Source organism: Synchiropus splendidus, chromosome 15, assembly GCF_027744825.2.
Source record: "Synchiropus splendidus isolate RoL2022-P1 chromosome 15, RoL_Sspl_1.0, whole genome shotgun sequence".
Lineage (NCBI taxonomy): Eukaryota > Metazoa > Chordata > Actinopteri > Syngnathiformes > Callionymidae > Synchiropus > Synchiropus splendidus.
In genome coordinates this window covers 1,380,585-1,398,979 of record NC_071348.1, presented here as the reverse complement: position 1 = coordinate 1,398,979, position 18,395 = coordinate 1,380,585, and the positions used below count along the sequence as shown (strand labels likewise).

At 47.3% G+C, this 18,395-nt stretch overlaps 5 protein-coding genes across 5 annotated transcripts; all 5 read left to right on the top strand.

Moving 5' to 3' along the window:
- The first annotated feature begins 1,562 nt into the window (after positions 1-1,562).
- Positions 1,563-8,800, top strand: colec10 (collectin sub-family member 10 (C-type lectin)). Its single transcript, XM_053887921.1, has 7 exons — positions 1,563-1,792; positions 2,904-2,975; positions 5,430-5,501; positions 7,144-7,197; positions 7,525-7,620; positions 7,898-8,103; positions 8,319-8,800. The coding sequence occupies exons 1-7, from the start codon at positions 1,696-1,698 to the stop codon at positions 8,547-8,549; spliced, it is 828 nt and encodes a 275-aa protein (XP_053743896.1). The 5' UTR covers positions 1,563-1,695; the 3' UTR covers positions 8,550-8,800.
- A 539-nt stretch (positions 8,801-9,339) lies between these two features.
- LOC128771980 (low affinity immunoglobulin epsilon Fc receptor-like) lies at positions 9,340-10,905 on the top strand. The gene is made up of 4 exons (XM_053887920.1): positions 9,340-9,481; positions 9,573-9,656; positions 9,745-10,392; positions 10,459-10,905. Exons 1-4 carry the CDS (start codon positions 9,385-9,387, stop codon positions 10,836-10,838), a joined length of 1,209 nt encoding a protein of 402 aa, XP_053743895.1. The 5' UTR covers positions 9,340-9,384; the 3' UTR covers positions 10,839-10,905.
- A 1,150-nt stretch (positions 10,906-12,055) lies between these two features.
- LOC128772032 (low affinity immunoglobulin epsilon Fc receptor-like) lies at positions 12,056-13,882 on the top strand. Its single transcript, XM_053888035.1, has 4 exons — positions 12,056-12,210; positions 12,275-12,358; positions 12,425-12,898; positions 13,229-13,882. Exons 1-4 carry the CDS (start codon positions 12,105-12,107, stop codon positions 13,606-13,608), a joined length of 1,044 nt encoding a protein of 347 aa, XP_053744010.1. The 5' UTR covers positions 12,056-12,104; the 3' UTR covers positions 13,609-13,882.
- A 109-nt stretch (positions 13,883-13,991) lies between these two features.
- Positions 13,992-16,127, top strand: LOC128772033 (asialoglycoprotein receptor 2-like). The gene is made up of 4 exons (XM_053888036.1): positions 13,992-14,494; positions 14,577-14,660; positions 14,727-15,137; positions 15,468-16,127. Exons 1-4 carry the CDS (start codon positions 14,389-14,391, stop codon positions 15,845-15,847), a joined length of 981 nt encoding a protein of 326 aa, XP_053744011.1. The 5' UTR covers positions 13,992-14,388; the 3' UTR covers positions 15,848-16,127.
- A 117-nt stretch (positions 16,128-16,244) lies between these two features.
- On the top strand, positions 16,245-18,354 carry LOC128771946 (asialoglycoprotein receptor 1-like). The gene is made up of 4 exons (XM_053887856.1): positions 16,245-16,726; positions 16,809-16,892; positions 16,960-17,370; positions 17,701-18,354. Exons 1-4 carry the CDS (start codon positions 16,627-16,629, stop codon positions 18,078-18,080), a joined length of 975 nt encoding a protein of 324 aa, XP_053743831.1. The 5' UTR covers positions 16,245-16,626; the 3' UTR covers positions 18,081-18,354.
- Positions 18,355-18,395: the final 41 nt, after the last annotated feature.

Sequence of the window (18,395 nt, the reverse complement as noted above, 5' to 3'; positions counted from 1 at the left end):
TTTTGTCGCACTGGTGCAGCCACTTTTCAGTCTGGCTGCTGATTCAAACGACAAGTGGCTCCAGTCTTGTTTGAGTGTTTGAGCTGCACACAGAACCAGGCGTGTGTGTGGTGCGGCCTCCAGCCCTCAGTCTTGCTGTGTGAATCACACTCTTAATCAGAGGACACAACGTCAACCATATGTCAACAATTAGCCGACAGGATGCCGTTTGTGTGGGAAACGCTGAGGGTGGTTTACAGCGCGCCCAACAATGGCGGCCGTCACCTCAGCCCTCATCTGCTGCAGGTTCAAATCTAGCTCCAGCACAGTGTGGAGGCTTCCTTCTCCTTCCTGCACTCCAGTTTCCTCCCACTTCGGTGTGAAACCACCCGACTGTGCCACACAGTGGATCCACTGCTAACTCCACTTCTAATCCTGAAGTGGAAATGCAGACGGCCCTTCCGGAATACCTCATCTCCAACCCCACCGGGAGCCTGCTGAAAAGCCCGGAGCCCCCTCTGCTTATGAGCGTCCACAATCCGGAAAGCCACAAGCAGAAAACAAGTGGTGAAGCAAAACACACGGCCTCCAAACTGCTCACATTCCTCTGCACGTCTGCAGCCAAGGCAAACTTCGCTGGGCCGTTGACATGGAGCCTCGAGTGTGCGTGATCGCAGCCCTTAAAAATGCTGCGAATACTCAAGGTCATTTGTTTGCCATTCGACTGCGGCTTATCGCCGAGGCTCCGCGGCCCAGTGTGCTCGCTTTAATCAGCGTCTGGTGCTAACATGGGCTCCGCCTCCCCGGAGCCTTTGACATCCCAGGAAGAATCTTACTCTACAGCAAGAAAACTCCTGTCTCTGCCAAGACGTTTGGCTCCGACCTCCTCCTCTTCCTCTCATTTCTGTCTGTGTGTTCTTCTGTAATTATGTCTTTTTTCAGTTCCTGTCTTTCTTCAAACCATCAGAGGGCAGCAGCATGTTTGATCTACGGATTCAATCTCCAAATAACAAGCGCCGCTGTTGGGCCTTGAGCCTTTCCTGCTGTTGCATGGGCTGGTCTGTGTCCGAGCTCTGGGTCTCCGTGAGAACCTGTGTGTGTGACGTCATCAGCTCCAGGCTCCAGGTCAGGGTTGCATCTTCACTCACCCAGCTGTCCACTAGCCTCGAGACCCAGAGGTTCTCACTTTATTTCACATCATTGAGTGTGTTTTTTACTGGATGATCTGCTCAGGATTTTGCAAATCTTTCCATTGATCACTGTCATATTTACTACTGCAGTATTGCAGTATTTTTATCCCCATCACTCACCCTCATTTGGGGGTGCAGACTGTGTCATGCTTTGGAGTGGCCTCACATGTAGTCAGGCCAAACGTTTTCATCACTGAACCTTACAAGGTCGCGAGTTGTCTCTGAGTTGGCTGGAACACTGCACTGCAACCTGAAGCAACTTGATGTGGCGGCGCAGAGCTTCTTCAGAGAGCCTCCCCCTGACGATCTGCCGTCAGCGATGGTGAAACACTTGTGTGTGAAGATAGTCACACGAGTGTGTGTTTGTTTTCAATTCTGGACTCAGTCATTGGGAGTTCAAGGAAAGGAATGTGGACGACTGTTTAGGTTCGGCTGATAGGACGTCAGGAAGAGATAAGATTCTCCAAACAAGAATCAGAGTGGACCTTCTCTGGTGGTCAGTCGCTGCTGACCCGCTGAGTGGAAAATGGCAGCCAGGGGCTTGTGCTTGCTTTGCTTCGCAGCTGTTTTGAAGGTGATGTCCTCTGAGGTCTGCAGCAACTTCTTCATTCCAGGAGCCAAAGGTAGAACCTTCCGCTGAACCGCTGGAGGAGCTAGTCTCCAGTTTATTGTCTGATGCTTTTTCTCCAGCTTTAAGCTGAAAGGAAACACCCGTGATCCCAGTTCTGCATGATGAAGACGCTGAGCATGTGACCTCACAAACTTTATTCGCCCGTGGTCTGCGCCCCGTGGTTATTTGGGGAGGGGATGTTTCTGTGCTTTCTGTTTAACAACATCCAGTAGCTGAAGTCCTGCTGATTCAGACAGACAGAAGCCATAAAACACGCGGCGAGCTCAGGGAGGTTTGAGTTAGCCCCTGGCTCAGGACCGCCAGAGAAATACTCTCATAAAATCGATTGTTTGAGAGAAATAAACTCTCTTTTATTGTCTTCAAGTCAGAGCGTTGAGCTGGATTTTAATACTTTTTAGTACCACTACTGATATGAAAAAATCCAGTCAAACAATAGTCTGGTTTTAGGAGGTGGAAATGTTCTGAGGTGGTTCCGAAGCGCTGCTGGATCTCCCGACTGCTCACAGTCTGGCGGTTAGCTGGGTTGTAAAGGCCTCTTAATTAGTTCTGGCATACGGTGGTTAAGCTGTGGGAAATCTTCATGGTGGTTTGGCCCATAAATCACAGCCAATGAAGTCATTTTACTGGACACGGTTTTCATTCACTGTCTACCGAGGTGTTGGTACAAGGTCGTCGGCACATCAAAGGTGACAAAGTCTGCCGCTCGTTCGGCCCTGGATCTTTGCAGCACCATTCAAAATGGTGTAACTGGTAAAGTTTTAAAAAGAAATCTGACCCCGAATGCATCACACAGACGACACCTATCCTGTCCTCCTGGAAAACCACCACTTATGGACATTTTAGTACCATTTTCCTGATATTAAATTGAAAACGCGAAAGTGGAAACCACGCCATCTAGTGGCGGGAAGTCATAGCGGTTCAGACGTATGGGATGCAATTGTGTTCCTGAGCCTTCAGTGTCTTTAACTCAAAGATAAAAACTCATGTATTTTCCTGAATGACCTCAAACGAAGAGCGTTTGAAAGGACTGTCGTGATGTCTGGATGGCATTTAATGTGCATGCCTCTGCTTTCCTCCACCCATCATGTCGCCTGTATCCACAGGAGATCAAGGCCCGATTGGAGAGACAGGAGACGAGGGGCGGCTGGGTAAGACCGGACCGCCGGGGCCCACAGGTGAGCCGCCCTGCCACTCACACGCACGCAGTGTTCTGCTGACATTGCAATGGATTTATGATGATTTATTCAAGAGACTGGCTGGAAGGCAGGGTCAGGGAATGGTGTGATGGTTTGGTTGAAGTGAAACTGTCAACACCTGCCGAGTGCTGGAGCCTGGAGACAGAAGAAGAGCTGCTCTCCATCAGAGGAGCGGGATCACAGCACCGCTATTACAGCTGGTGCTCGCACGAACAACAAGGCTTTTGACGTGCAAATTTTCTGCTGCATTTTACAGTGAAGAATGTCATTGGTGGGAGCAGAACTAGAAGAGAACAGTTGCATATAAAACCAGCTGTAACATTTTGGAATAAGATAAATATGTATTTGTTTAATACAAGCTTTGTAATCGCGTATTCTTTAAACTAATGAGGACATTATCAGGGCAAAGCTCTGGTTCATGGCTTTATCACTAAATAACTCCCCAGTCTGCTGGCGGAAACCTGCAGGTGAATTCAGGATGAGTGCAGTGTGTGACCCAATCATTTTGTTCTGAAGTGTTTGCAAATGTGTTTTAACTAGGGGTGGGATTCAATTAAAATAACAATCTAGTTAATTAGAGAATTTGTGATGAATTCATCTCAATTAGTCGCAGTTTAATGGTATGAGAATATTTGCCACAAGAAGCCACCATTTTCAATTTGGATGAATTTGGTGTATTAGTGAATCCAATGCTGGAGCCATCCATACATTTAAACAACAAAATATTGTTATGTTATTGTGCATCAGTTTGAGCACAACAAATCACCATGGCGGCTATATTCAAGTTGTTATATCACCTTGTTTAAACTAAAGCTCTTTTCATGTCTTGAAAATATTTGCCTAATATATAATATTGTTTATAAGAATTTCAAATACATCCAGAGTCGTGGAAACCCTGGCCATTGTGTAGCAAAAACCTGATGAAAACATGATTCCTCCATGTTTGTTGTTGTTTTTGCCAGTATTTTGGACGACTCTCTTTCCGTACCATTCTTTGAAAAACACTATAACAAAGACTGAAAACACATTCCAAACTTGGAAAGACACTTGTGTGTGTTCCAAGAGTTTGAAAATGTGTTTTGCACTTCTCAGTCACCATATCTCTTCTGCTCATGAACCAGTCACGTGACTCTCTGACATGGTGGTGAATGTCATCTTCATGACATCATTTGTTACCTGCTCCTGGAGTGAACCAACGCGGTGCAGATCAGTTTGAAGCAAGAGTCAAACATGGCCGACAATGTTGCCAGAAGATCACTGAGTCATTTCCAAAATTGCCAAAGGAGTCACAGCATGTGTTTGTCAAGTGCTTTCAGCAGAACAGAAAACCTGACATTATGGTTTCAGTGTATATGCTGCTGTAGTAGCAATCATGTGAAACCCGTCAGTCAGCAGCTTAAAATGACGCACGTCTTTCCTTTCTCAATTCAGACCATTTTACAGGAAACAATCGGCTGACGTTGGAAGACGTGACTGCTTATGAAACCAATCTTCAACTTCATTAGATTCCAGGTGCAGTGGAGTTCTGCGTGAGTCAAGGCTGTGGCGTGTTCTTCAGTGTTTGGACAGGCAGCTCCTGCAGCGGTGTGGCGCTCCATCCTATGATTGGTTAGCATGATAAATGAGGCCTCTGTGGTCCAGCAGCAGCTGGAGAGGCAGACGTTAAACCAGTTGCAGGGGTTGGCCATTATAAAGAGAGAGAGGACTATGATAGTGAGGACTGTTATCTGGAAGTTGAGAGAGACGGTTGAACTGGCAGAAGCGCTGCCAAAACAATGTCAGTCCACTTCAACAAGAGGAAACAACTGCAGAGAAGAAGAAGCCTCCATGGCCTGCAATGATTTGCTGTGCACTGGAGAGGCCCCAGAAACCTGCTCAGAAAGATGCCAGAGCAGCTTCCTCACATCCACCTGCAGATATAGCTGAGGTTTAGCATCAGATCAGAATGGTGACTCATTAATCCAATTCATTCCTCTCCTCCTGGAGACCAGGGCCAAACCGAAGACACAGAAGCGTGTGTCTATATCCATCGAAACAGATGCGCATATTGTTTCGTTAATTTCTCAAGAAATAAGTGAATAAGTAGAGCTCTCATTGGCACAAGCTAGTAGTTCTGTTCTGTACCCAGTTTGGTCTCTGCCTTGGTCTGGTCCGAACCATCTCTTCCCAATAACTCAGAAAACATTGAGCGTCCAGCTTGAAAATGAAATCAGTTCCGTTCATCTCGGAAGAAAATGGAGTAACATTGCTGAGTACATCTGGTCATGGGGTTCCTCTAGGCACTCTGATTTCCTCCCACAGCACAAAAAATACAATTATAATAATCATCAAGTGTGTTTCAATCTCACATCAAACACAACAACTCACCCATTGTTTTAGAGACTAGAATTGTCACGTCTATGATTGATTTGAGATTTTGTTCTTCTTCCTTAGGTGCTTCTGGAGAAAAAGGATCCAAAGGAGAGTTTGGACCCCCCGGAAAAATGGGGCCCACCGGAGAACAAGGTAGTTGAGACTCACTTCTGCCCGCAAACATTCAACAAATATGGGACTTGATCCAAAAAAAAAAAGTGAACCAGCTTGCTGTGATCACTGGGTGGAGGTGTTGATGAGTGCGTTCCGGTTGTGCTCGGACCTGGGGAATTCCCGGCGACGACGCCTGATGTAGGATTTTCCAAGTTGGAACGTCAGACAATCCGCACCACCTTGAGTACGCAATCCAAGATGGCTTCCCCTGAGTGTGAACAGGAAGTAGAAGTCAGGAATCAATGAAATAGCCTGGCGGGTTTTCTGGTTGCGAACGGAGCGCAGATTTATCTGGAAGTTTCTTTTCCAACTAGGAAAACTGGAATCCGCTGAACCTAAAACATAAAAGTCGTCGGTCAAAGTCGCTACCAATGTCAGCTACCTCGCTAGCAAGCTAGCAACGGCCATGCAGATACTTGAGAGGAAAAATTAGCATTCAACGCTGAATAGAAAGAAATATTTGTTCATCTGAACAAGTCAGACTCAAGAGTCTCCTCAAGCCTGACCGCAAACGCAGGAAGTTCCGAGAGAGAGGTGACATTAACTCATAAACCTTCCCGTCCTTCACTCAGAGCCAGGTACCATTTCCTTTAACGCTCTTGATTTTCCACTCCGATTTCTGAATCGACTCTAACAACACGAATTTCATCCAGTTTAATCTGTTGCTTGGTCTTAAACTCCTCCTTTATTTCATTCTTTATGAGCCGACGTGGTCCCCTGCCTCTCCCAGCACTCACTTTTCTCAGTATTCATTAGCTTTAATTTGCTTACAGGAAAGTAGTGAGGTCACTGGCTTGGCTTCTCCTTGATCCTCGTGGCTCGTAAAACACTTGGAGAACAACCTTTCTTGACTTGGTATTTAAACCTAATTCATTGACTCTAAAACGCACAGCGAGCGCCGACTGGACTTGTCGCACGTCAAATGAAAAACGGTCGCTCGGGTTGTTTTATTTCAGGAATATTTATCTTTGCTCAGAAGCTTCCGCCTGAAAACAGTCTTTTGTGTTTGTTTGCTCATCAACTCACTTCCCCAAACTTTACAACCGCCGCCGACAGATGCTGCAGACACCAGTTCGAAACAGCTTAGAGGGATAATGTACCTAGATGAGTAACTTATATGAGCGACCCTGAGTGTTGCTGCTGAGCTCCTTGGGCCTTTCGCATGACGACGATCGAGCATGCAACATTACTAACTAGTGGTGACAATGGGTAACTGCAGCAAGGTGAAATAAACAAGGTTAAACTATGTCTTTCATTTGAAATGAACGAAATCTATCAATTAATTTTTGACTGTATCCAATGTGATTTTATTTTCAACATGTGTATCTCTGATTTGAAGCCAGAAGTCGGAGCAATAGTTCCCGATTAATACGCTACATTAAGTTGAATTAGCAGTATGGGAAGTTACCGTAGATGACTTCCGGTTTGATGTGGATTCCATTATGGATGCTACAATTTTGATATTTTTGGATGCAGTCGAAGAAGCATATGGTGCTTCAACAGTTTACTAAAGGGAAACATGTTCAGTCTAAATTATGCCGAAGAATTGAGGTTTTTTTTTTCTTTGAAAGACTGAGGTCATTAGGGAAAATGCTAACTGAAACAAACTGCTCTTCAACAGGTGACAAAGGAGACAAAGGCTTGGCTGGAGGCCCAGGGATGAAGGGGAAACAGGGTAAAACTATGCTTTGTTGTTTTGGGGATATTTTCATCTTCAATCAAATATTAAAACAGAACATCCAGTCCATGGCTTTTATTTCACAACAAAGCTAGATCTGGTTTCTACTGTATATTGGTGCTAGTGTGGTATAACATGATGGTTCCTGCTCTGTGCGCAGAGAGAGAATGAGTGGAGGAGCTCTAATGTTGTGACCAGTGTTGTGTGTGAATGACAGGGCAGTAGTGGGAGGGACAACAACGGTCAGAGATGGAGGCAGGTGACGAGGAGAGTGTAGGCAGGGGAGATGATGCGTGAAACCCAGCCTGGATTGTTCATCCTCAGGCACCACCTGTGACTGCGGCAGGTACCGGAAGGTGTTGGGCCAGTTGGACGTCAACGTCAGCAAGCTGCGGAACACAGTCAAGTTTGTGAAGAGCGGTGAGTCCTGATGAAAATACACTTCACTTCTGACCTTTGTTCCTGTACTGACTCCAATGATCATTGAGCGATGTTTGTCATATATTTGGATGCATAGTGGCTGGAGTTCTATGAACACATGAGTTGTGTGTGAATCAATGAATCACTCCCAGGGAGGCTTTCTTGTTGGGACCCGCGGCGCTTCTTCTGTCCGCCCGTCTGCTCACGTCCTTTTACACCTGCGTTGAAACTCAAACTCATTGTCTAAACCGTCGGTTTCAATCCCGTTGTTGTGCAGTGATACTGGGCCTGAGAGAAACCGAGGAGCGCTACTACCTCCTGGTGAAGGAGCCCAAACGCTTCGGCGAGGCCTCACTCTCCTGCCAGCTGAGAGGCGGCTCTCTGGCCATGCCAAAAACGCTCAACAGCAACCGCCTGATGGCCGACTACATCAGCCAGGCTGGACTGACCAGAGTGCACATCGGAGTGCAGACCCAGACCCAGGTGGTTTGTGAGACCTTCCTCTTGGGATAACTACATCTTCTGTGAACAAATCCTAAAATTGCTTTTGTCTTCTTTTAACCATCGGATCAGACATGTTTTCCACTATTATAGAAAAGTTGAATGATCTGGAATGTATTATTGCTTATCACTGTCCTCATTTTCCCACTACATCTGAATACATTCATAACTTCATTCATTTATTTTTTAACCCTCAGAACGGATCCCAAAGCTTGATTTTCGTCGACTCCAGCTCTCTCTCTGGGTTCCCATCCTGGACTCCCGAAGTGGAGCTCAGCTCGTGGAGCGCCAACTCCACCTGCGTGGAGCTGCACAGCACCGGAACGTGGGCGTGCGTGGAGTGTGAAGCGCCACTGTTTTTCATCTGCGAGTTCCCAAAGAGCAGGAGGAGCGGAGGAAGGAACCCACCTGAACTAGCATCCTCATGAGTTAGCAAAGATACAGCGCATCATGGAGGACCATGAATGAAAGGGTCATAAATCTATAGACATTTACCTGAGTTCTGTGTCCCAGACTGATCTAAACTGTACTATTAAATTGTATACAGATCAATTTCATCTTCAAGTCGTTCATGAAATCCCAATATTTGATACTGAAGGGAGAGTTACAGACTTTGACCGTGATGAGGCTGCAGTTCGAGTTGTTTCCCTGGTGTCACTGTTTTAGCTGATCGGTGCAACACTGACCTCTGGTGGTGCACTTCAACTGCGCTAAAAGTCGACTTCTTAGTAAGAATTATCCAGTGCTGGGCTGTTTCCGGACGACTAAAGACGCGAGTTAGACTTACGCTTTTCAAATGATGCATTTTATTCACGCACTATTTGGACCTTTCTAAATGGGTTACTCATAAAATAACCCATTTATGATCATTTTTTCCAGTTGTTTTCTATGTAATGTTTGCTCATATTCATGTAATACATTTTATGTGAGTGAGCTGGCATTGCTCTCAAAGCTCTTCCTGTTTTTAGAGGAAACGTCAGCAGTTCTGCTGATGAATGGCAAAAGTGTTGTGGAATATGATGCATTATGTGAGAACCTCCATTCATAAATAATAATAACAAATAAACAGACACTTTGCTTCTGTCCACATGGTTGTGTGTCTGTCACTCAAACCCAGCCACGATCTGGAGGGTTGTCTTCTCTGCTCCGACACACACACACACACACACACACACACACACCTAAATGACTGCTTGTTATTTGAGGGTTGCATCACTCTGGAGCTCTGACTTCCTGAAGGACCTCACAGTGAGCGACTATAAAATGTCAGTCACATTCACCAGCCAGTCGAGTGACATGGAAGGATACACTATGGACCTGGTTGACAGTGAGGCTTGGAGCCAAAACAAGCGGAGCTCAGGTGAGAACATGGAGGAGTGGTGACACATGAACCGCTGAGAGGGTGCTGTGGTCCGCGCTGTGTTTCACTGGACTGCTGTTGTCTGGTCCAGGTCACTGGAGGAGGCCTGCTGCCGTGTGCATGGGGCTGCTGGCTCTCGCCCTGCTCATCGCCATCCTCAGCTTTGTGGCACGAGGTGAGTTCTGGGGCTGAAGTTCCCACCCAGCTCAGATGAACAAGACGGAAATCTGCCTCTCAATCAGATTCAAAAATATTTTCCCAAGGTCCTGGTGTCAACAACTCTCAGAGCACCACCCAGGTCCCAACAAGTCAGAACAAGTGTGAAAACCTGACCCGGCACTGGATGCAGCTCCAGACGAGCTACAGCAGTCTCTCTGAAAACACCATCCAGCTGCAGCACGACTACCACTCGCTGGAAAAGGAGAAGGAAGCCCTGACGGCTGAGCGAGATGCCACCAGAGTGGACCGAGACTCCCTCCGAGCAGAGATGGACCTGCTCAAACCTGAGCGAGACGCCCTGGCAAGTGAGCGTGACTCGCTGCTGGATGAGATGTCCTCCCTCAAGGCTGACAGAGATAACCTGACCTTGGACCAGGAGTTCCTACGACTAGAGCGAGATGCCCTCAAACCTGAGAGAGACAGCCTCCGACAGGAGCGCGACCAGCTCAGAGGTGAGAAGGATGCGATTGTTGCCGAGCGAGATGGTTTGAGAGCAGAGCAGGAGGTCCTCAAACCTGAGAGGGACGCCCTCAAGAACCAACTGGACTCACTGCAGGTAGATCAGGCGCAGCTGAGAGTCCAGAATGACAGGTTGAAGGAGAGCAACAGCAACTTGACAGTGAGGATGGAAGCGCTGCAGAAGAAGTATCACACTTTGTTAGACAGCACCAAGCTGACAGTGAACGCCTCAGGTAAGACCCGCAGAACCAGAACTCTGCTATGGAAGACATGTCTTCACTCTGCTTCTCTTTCCTCAGAAAATGTTTGTCCCATTTCCTGGATTAAATTCCAGAACAAATGCTACTACATCTCCAAGAAGTCAGAGACCAAAGGCTGGATTTTCGCTAAGAGAGACTGTGAGCGGCGCCGGGGACACCTGGTGATCATCAACTCGAAAGAAGAGAATGACTTTGTCTCCAGGTTCTACGACCAGACCTGGATCGGTCTGTCGGATACGGAGGAGGAGGGGAAGTGGAAGTGGGTGAATGGGGTGGACTTTGCCGGTGAAGGTTTCTGGATGCAGGGCGAGCCCAACGGTGCTAGCAGCAAGGAGGACTGTGCGGAGGTGACTCAGGAGAGAGGAGAGTGGAATGATGTTGCCTGCAGCAAGATGCTGTCCTACGTTTGTGAGATGTAGAGTCCAGGCCTCTTTTGTTGTTTCACGGATCAAGTGAAGCAGAGCTCTCCACGTCAGTCCAATAAAAATGGTGGAAAAAAATGTGTTGACTTGTGAAAACTTCAACAAATGTCCCGCAACCCTCACCCTCATACTGGGGGTCAAGCTTGGACCTCTTTGCTGAGCTTGCTGCCCCCACGACCAAACCAGACCTGAGCAGTTAGTAACGTTCTCGCCGCTGAATCAGCGCTGCCAAACTCAGTCCAACAAGGGCCCCGAGTCCTGATCAGAATTCCAATTGTCTGAACTGTAAATTGAGTTCATTTTTAGAGAGAACTGGTTGAAAAACTGAAGGGAGTGCACATTTTAGCATTAGCTTTTCTGTGCGTAGCTTCAAGACATTCCTATCTCTGCACAGACTCACAGCACAGGGATGAGTCTGGCTCTGATCTCACTCACATTCAGTACGTTCATCCACCTCCCTGACTGCCATTGACCTGCATCTGTGCTTGGGAATTCTCCAGATCAGTCCCTGACAATTTAGAGCTCCACTTGCTGGCATGACAAAGAGCAAAGCTTGGTGTTCTTCTGAAATGATGTCACCTCTTGTACTGCTCTAGCTAAGGGCCAAGGCCAGACCCTTACAAACACACGCCTTCTATCATGAACTGCATAATTCCGATAAGAACACTGAAGGTGACAGTCTAAACATCTGTTTCCAACCCTGAAGTTGATTTTCTTAATTTTGGCGGGGAGATTTCACAACCGACAATAAAAACATGTTTGGTCCCAAGGGGAAATCACGATTCCACGCACGTGCTCACGTCCTGTTTTTCAACTCCGGAACAAGTTTTGCTGAGTCGTCAATAAACTTTTGCATAACATCGTCCATTGAGCGAAACACTCACATGTTTACTGGTGAACTGAAGCCTTCAATGAGATATTTAAAACCCCAAAATGGACCTCTACGTTTATATGCTTGCACTGACTTGATGCTTAACTGTAATATAGTGTTCATTTGTTGCTTCAAAGTCGTCTTGTAGAACCTAAAGCTGGCATGTAAGAACATGTTATAATGCTGTAATGACACATACTGCAACAGTGTATGGTTCCGCTGGCAAACTATGTCTGAGTCGTCACCCCATCCAGAAGCCCAGCCCCAAACGAGGGCTGTCTTGCCAGCGCTCACACACACACACACACACACACAAGCACTCACATGCTGATATAAGATGTCAGGATTGGTGACACGTGCAGGATCTGGGCAGAGAGTGAGACTCAACAACCATGTCGGTGGCGTTCAACAGCGAGTCAAGTGAGATGAAGTACAGCGGCCTGGACTTGATAGAGACGGACAGTCAGTTCAGAAGCCAGAGGAGGTCCACCACTGCAGGTACGGAAAGTTTTGATCCATAACAAGCCGGAAATGAGTTTAATGGAGCTGGACGTTTCATCAGAGCGCTGGATGAGACCTGCTGCAGCGTGCTCTGTGCTCCTGGTTCTTCTCCTGCTCCTAGTGGTTCTGATCTTGGTGGCCCAAAGTAAGTATCATGGGTTCAGAGTTCCTGTCAGATCAATGAAGTCTGGTGATTCCAAATCATCTTCAGATACAGGAAGGAGCAGCACTCAGCCAGCAAGTGAGAGCTTGAAGTCTCAGTGGGAGAACCTGACCATTCAGTGGCTCCAGCTGCAAGACAAGTGCCATGCACTGGAGAAGGAGAAGGAGGCCATCAAAGCCGAGCGGGACGTCATCAGTGTGGATCGAGACTGCCTGAGAGCAGAACGGGATGCCCTCAAACCAGAGAGAGACGCCCTGAAAAACGAGACCAAAGTCTGCGCAGCTGATAAGCAAAGGCTGGGAACTGAGAACAAAGTCCTTCTAGCTGAGCGAGATGGTCTCAGAGCTGAGCGAGATGGTCTCAAAGTTGAACGAAATGATCTCAGTGATGAACGAGATGGTCTCAGAGCTGAGCGAAACCAGATGAGGGAGGCAAACAAGAACCTGACTGAAGAGATCGAAGGGCTGAAGAGGAGGTATGACAACTTGGTGAGACACATGGACCACACTCTAAATGGCACAGGTAAGTCATGTGACCGGCTGAACTCTCCATTGTCAGCTCAGTGTGTAGCACCAATCGCAGGGCTTCAGAAGGTCTTTTCCTCTGTTACTGTTCCATCCTTGTCCATCATGGACGTCCAGGGACAATCGTCATAAAGTGGTATGAGGATCAAAGGTCACCTGTATGTTGATGGTCCTTCAAGCAGCTAGCAAAGAGCATCAACAGCCAGGTGGCGCTCTCACTTCCTTCAGACCTGTTTTTGAGATCTGAGTGTAGCAGATGTGTGTGTGGCGAGCCACTGGCCAGCAACTGCCCATCGCTGTGACTCACCTCTGCCTTTGCTTTCTTCAGACAAAGCTTGTCCTGTTGAGTGGCTGCAATTTGAAAGCAGCTGCTACTACATCTCCGCAGCTCAGGAGCCCAAACGTTGGCTGACCAGTAAAAAAGAATGTGAGAATCTAAATGGACACCTGGTGATAATCGACTCCAAACAAGAGAACGACTTTGTCTCCAAGTTCTTCCAGCACATCTGGATCGGTCTGTCAGACAGGGATAAGGAGGGAAAGTGGAAGTGGGTTGACGGCACCGCGCTCACTGGCACCAACTACTGGGCGTCAGGGGAGCCCAACAACGCAGACAGCAACGAGGACTGTGCGGAATTGCTGCGAGATTCCAAAGAATGGAATGATGTTCCATGTGGGCAAACCTTATCGTTCGTTTGCGAGATGTGAGGAAGCCCATCAGAACCATCAGAACGGAGCTGAGCACCGAGCTGTGTTGCTCTGTGGATCCACAGGTGTCGCTTATCTGTTTCATGACGCCAGAAACCAGATGATCTCAATCACACGACAAAAAAGAATTAACATCCCACTGTTTGTTGACACCCATTTGATTTTTTGTCATCTGCTTCAGTCTGAATAAAGATAGAGAAAAAACACCTTTCAGATTTGTCACGTGTTATTCACGTGACAGGCGACCATATAAATGCAACTGTCGTGTCTTTGAATGAATAAATCCAAATTAGAATAAAACACGTGGTTTTTCTCTCCATTTCTTCTTTGCCTTTGATCTTCCTGAAAGCCAGTGACGACCAGCTTAGTCTGGTCCCATCTGACCGGCCTCATCTGTCACCGTTTGTAGACTGGACTGCACTGAATCGCCATTGTACCATTTGCTATAGCAGCAGCGATGATGCAAGTTGATCACTCGGAACATGTGTGAACAAAAGCAAGCATGTGAATCACCATCATCCAACAGTGAGGCAGCGTCACACACAACCACCAGGAGACATCAGCCCGGACTATGACATGCTAGCAGTGAACAGCAATATTCAGATGAATAGACATCTTTCGCCAACTGGTTACACTCATTTCAACACTGACACTTCTCGTATTGTGCAACACTGTAGTGATAAAATGCTGGTGCAGCAGAACCCAAGCTTTTATTGGCAACTTCTGATTTAAGAGCTGTGACACGTGCAGGATCTGGGCAGAGAGTGAGACTCAACAACCATGTCGGTGGCATTCAACAGCGAGTCAAGTGAGATGAAGTACAGCAACCTGGACTTGATAGAGACGGACAGTTGGTTCAGAAGCCAGAGGAGGTCCACCACTGCAGGTACGGAAAATTTTGATCCATAACAAGCCGCTAGTTGTGTCTCAGCAACTTTGTTATGTGTTTAATGGAGCTGTTTCATCAGAGCGCTGGATGAGACCTTCTGCAGTGTGCTCTGTGCTCCTGGTTCTTCTCCTGCTCATTGGGATTCTGACCCTGGTGGCCCAAAGTAAGTATCATGGGTTCAGAGTTCCTGTCAAATCAATGAAGTCTGGTGATTCCAAATCATCTTCAGATACAGGAAGGAGCAGCACTCAGCCAGCAAGTGAGAGCTTGAAGTCTCAGTGGGAGAACCTGACCATTCAGTGGCTCCAGCTGCAAGAGAAGTGCCATGCACTGGAGAAGGAGAAGGAGGCCATCAAAGCCGAGCGGGACGTCATCAGTGTGGATCGAGACTGCCTGAGAGCAGAACGGGATGCCCTCAAACCAGAGAGAGACACCCTGAAAAACGAGACCAAAGTCTGCGCAGCTGATAAGCAAAGGCTGGGAACTGAGAACAAAGTCCTTCTAGCTGAGCGAGATGGTCTCAGAGCTGAGCGAAACCAGATGAGGGAGGCAAACAAGAACCTGACTGAAGAGATCGAAGGACTGAAGAGGAGGTATGACAACTTGGTGAGACACATGGACCACACTCTAAATGGCACAGGTAAGTCATGTGACCGGCTGAACTCTCCATTGTCAGCTCAGTGTGTAGCACCAATCGCAGGGCTTCAGAAGGTCTTTTCCTCTGTTACTGTTCCATCCTTGTCCATCATGGACGTCCAGGGACAATCGTCATAAAGTGGTATGAGGATCAAAGGTCACCTGTATGTTGATGGTCCTTCAAGCAGCTAGCAAAGAGCATCAACAGCCAGGTGGCGCTCTCACTTCCTTCAGACCTGTTTTTGAGATCTGAGTGTAGCAGATGTGTGTGTGGAGAGCCACTGGCCAGCAACTGCCCATCGCTGTGACTCACCTCTGCCTTTGCTTTCTTCAGACAAAGCTTGTCCTGTTGAGTGGCTGCAATTTGAAAGCAGCTGCTACTACATCTCCGCAGCTCAGGAGCCCAAACGTTGGCTGACCAGTAAAAAAGAATGTGAGAATCTAAATGGACACCTGGTGATAATCGACTCCAAACAAGAGAACGACTTTGTCTCCAAGTTCTTCCAGCACATCTGGATCGGTCTGTCAGACAGGGATAAGGAGGGAAAGTGGAAGTGGGTGGACGGCACCGCGCTCACTGGCACCAACTACTGGGCGTCAGGGGAGCCCAACAACGCAGACAGCAACGAGGACTGTGCGGAATTGCTGCGAGATTCCAAAGAATGGAATGATGTTCCATGTGGGCAAACCTTATCGTTCATTTGTGAGATGTGAGGAAGCCCATCAGAACCATCAGAACGGAGCTGAGCACCGAGCTGTGTTGCTCTGTGGATCCACAGGTGTCGCTTATCTGTTTCATGACGCCAGAAACCAGATGATCTCAATCACACGACAAAAAAGAATGAACATCCCACTGTTTGTTGACAACCATTTGATTTTTTTGTCATCTGCTTCAGTCTGAATAAAGATAGAGAAAAAACACCTTTCAGATTTGTCACGTGTTATTCACGTGACAGGCGACCATATAAATGCAACTATCGTGTCTTTGAATGAATAAATCCAAATTAGAATAAAACACGTGGTTTTTCTCTCCATTTCTTCTTTGCCTTTGATCTTCCTGAAAGCCAGTGACGACCAGCTTAGTCTGGTCCCATCTGACCGGCCTCATCTGTCACCGTTTGTAGACTGGACTGCACTGAATCGCCATTGTACCATTTGCTATAGCAGCAGCGATGATGCAAGTTGATCACTCGGAACATGTGTGAACAAAAACAAGCATGTGAATCACCATCATCCAACAGTGAGGCAGCGTCACACACAACCACCAGGAGACATCAGCCCGGACTATGACATGCTAGCAGTGAACAGCAATATTCAGATGAATAGACATCTTTCGCCAACTGGTTACACTCATTTCAACACTGATACTTCTCGTATTGTGCAACACTGGGGAGATTAATATGCTTGTTCAGCGGAAGTTGAGCTTTTATTGGCAACTTCTGATTTAAGAGCTGCGACACATGCAGGATCTGAGAAAGTGAGACTCAACAACCATGTCGGTAGCATTCAACAGCGAGTCAACTGAGATGAAGTACAGCAACCTGGACTTGACTGACAGTTGGTTCAGAAGCCAGAGGAGGTCCACCACTGCAGGTACGGAAAATTTTGATCCATAACAAGCCGCTAGTTGTGTCTCAGCAACTTTGTTATGTGTTTAATGGAGCTGTTTCATCAGAGCGCTGGATGAGACCTTCTGCAGTGTGCTCTGTACTTGTGGTTCCCCTTCTGCTCCTGGTGGTTCTGACCCTGGTGGCCCAAAGTGAGTATCATTACAAAGTGGGTTCCTGTCAAATCAATGAAGTCTGGTGATTCCAAATCATCTTCAGATACAGGAAGGAGCAGCACTCAGCCAGCAAGTGAGAGCTTGAAGTCTCAGTGGGAGAACCTGACCATTCAGTGGCTCCAGCTGCAAGACAAGTGCCATGCACTGGAGAAGGAGAAGGATGCCATCAAACCAGAGAGAGACGCCCTGAAAAACGAGACCAAAGTCTGCGCAGCTGATAAGCAAAGGCTGGGAACTGAGAACAAAGTCCTTCTAGCTGAGCGAGATGGTCTCAGAGCTGAGCGAGATGGTCTCAAAGTTGAACGAAATGATCTCAGTGATGAACGAGATGGTCTCAGAGCTGAGCGAAACCAGATGAGGGAGGCAAACAAGAACCTGACTGAAGAGATCGAAGGGCTGAAGAGGAGGTATGACAACTTGGTGAGACACATGGACCACACTCTAAATGGCACAGGTAAGTCATGTGACCGGCTGAACTCTCCATTGTCAGCTCAGTGTGTAGCACCAATCGCAGGGCTTCAGAAGGTCTTTTCCTCTGTTACTGTTCCATCCTTGTCCATCATGGACGTCCAGGGACAATCGTCATAAAGTGGTATGAGGATCAAAGGTCACCTGTATGTTGATGGTCCTTCAAGCAGCTAGCAAAGAGCATCAACAGCCAGGTGGCGCTCTCACTTCCTTCAGACCTGTTTTTGAGATCTGAGTGTAGCAGATGTGTGTGTGGCGAGCCACTGGCCAGCAACTGCCCATCGCTGTGACTCACCTCTGCCTTTGCTTTCTTCAGACAAAGCTTGTCCTGTTGAGTGGCTGCAATTTGAAAGCAGCTGCTACTACATCTCCGCAGCTCAGGAGCCCAAACGTTGGCTGACCAGTAAAAAAGAATGTGAGAATCTAAATGGACACCTGGTGATAATCGACTCCAAACAAGAGAACGACTTTGTCTCCAAGTTCTTCCAGCACATCTGGATCGGTCTGTCAGACAGGGATAAGGAGGGAAAGTGGAAGTGGGTTGACGGCACCGCGCTCACTGGCACCAACTACTGGGCGTCAGGGGAGCCCAACAACGCAGACAGCAACGAGGACTGTGCGGAATTGCTGCGAGATTCCAAAGAATGGAATGATGTTCCATGTGGGCAAACCTTATCGTTCGTTTGCGAGATGTGAGGAAGCCCATCAGAACCATCAGAACGGAGCTGAGCACCGAGCTGTGTTGCTCTGTGGATCCACAGGTGTCGCTTATCTGTTTCATGACGCCAGAAACCAGATGATCTCAATCACACGACAAAAAAGAATTAACATCCCACTGTTTGTTGACACCCATTTGATTTTTTGTCATCTGCTTCAGTCTGAATAAAGATAGAGAAAAAACACCTTTCAGATTTGTCACGTGTTATTCACGTGACAGGCGACCATATAAATGCAACTGTCGTGTCTTTGAATGAATAAATCCAAATTAGAATAAAACACGTGGTTTTTCTC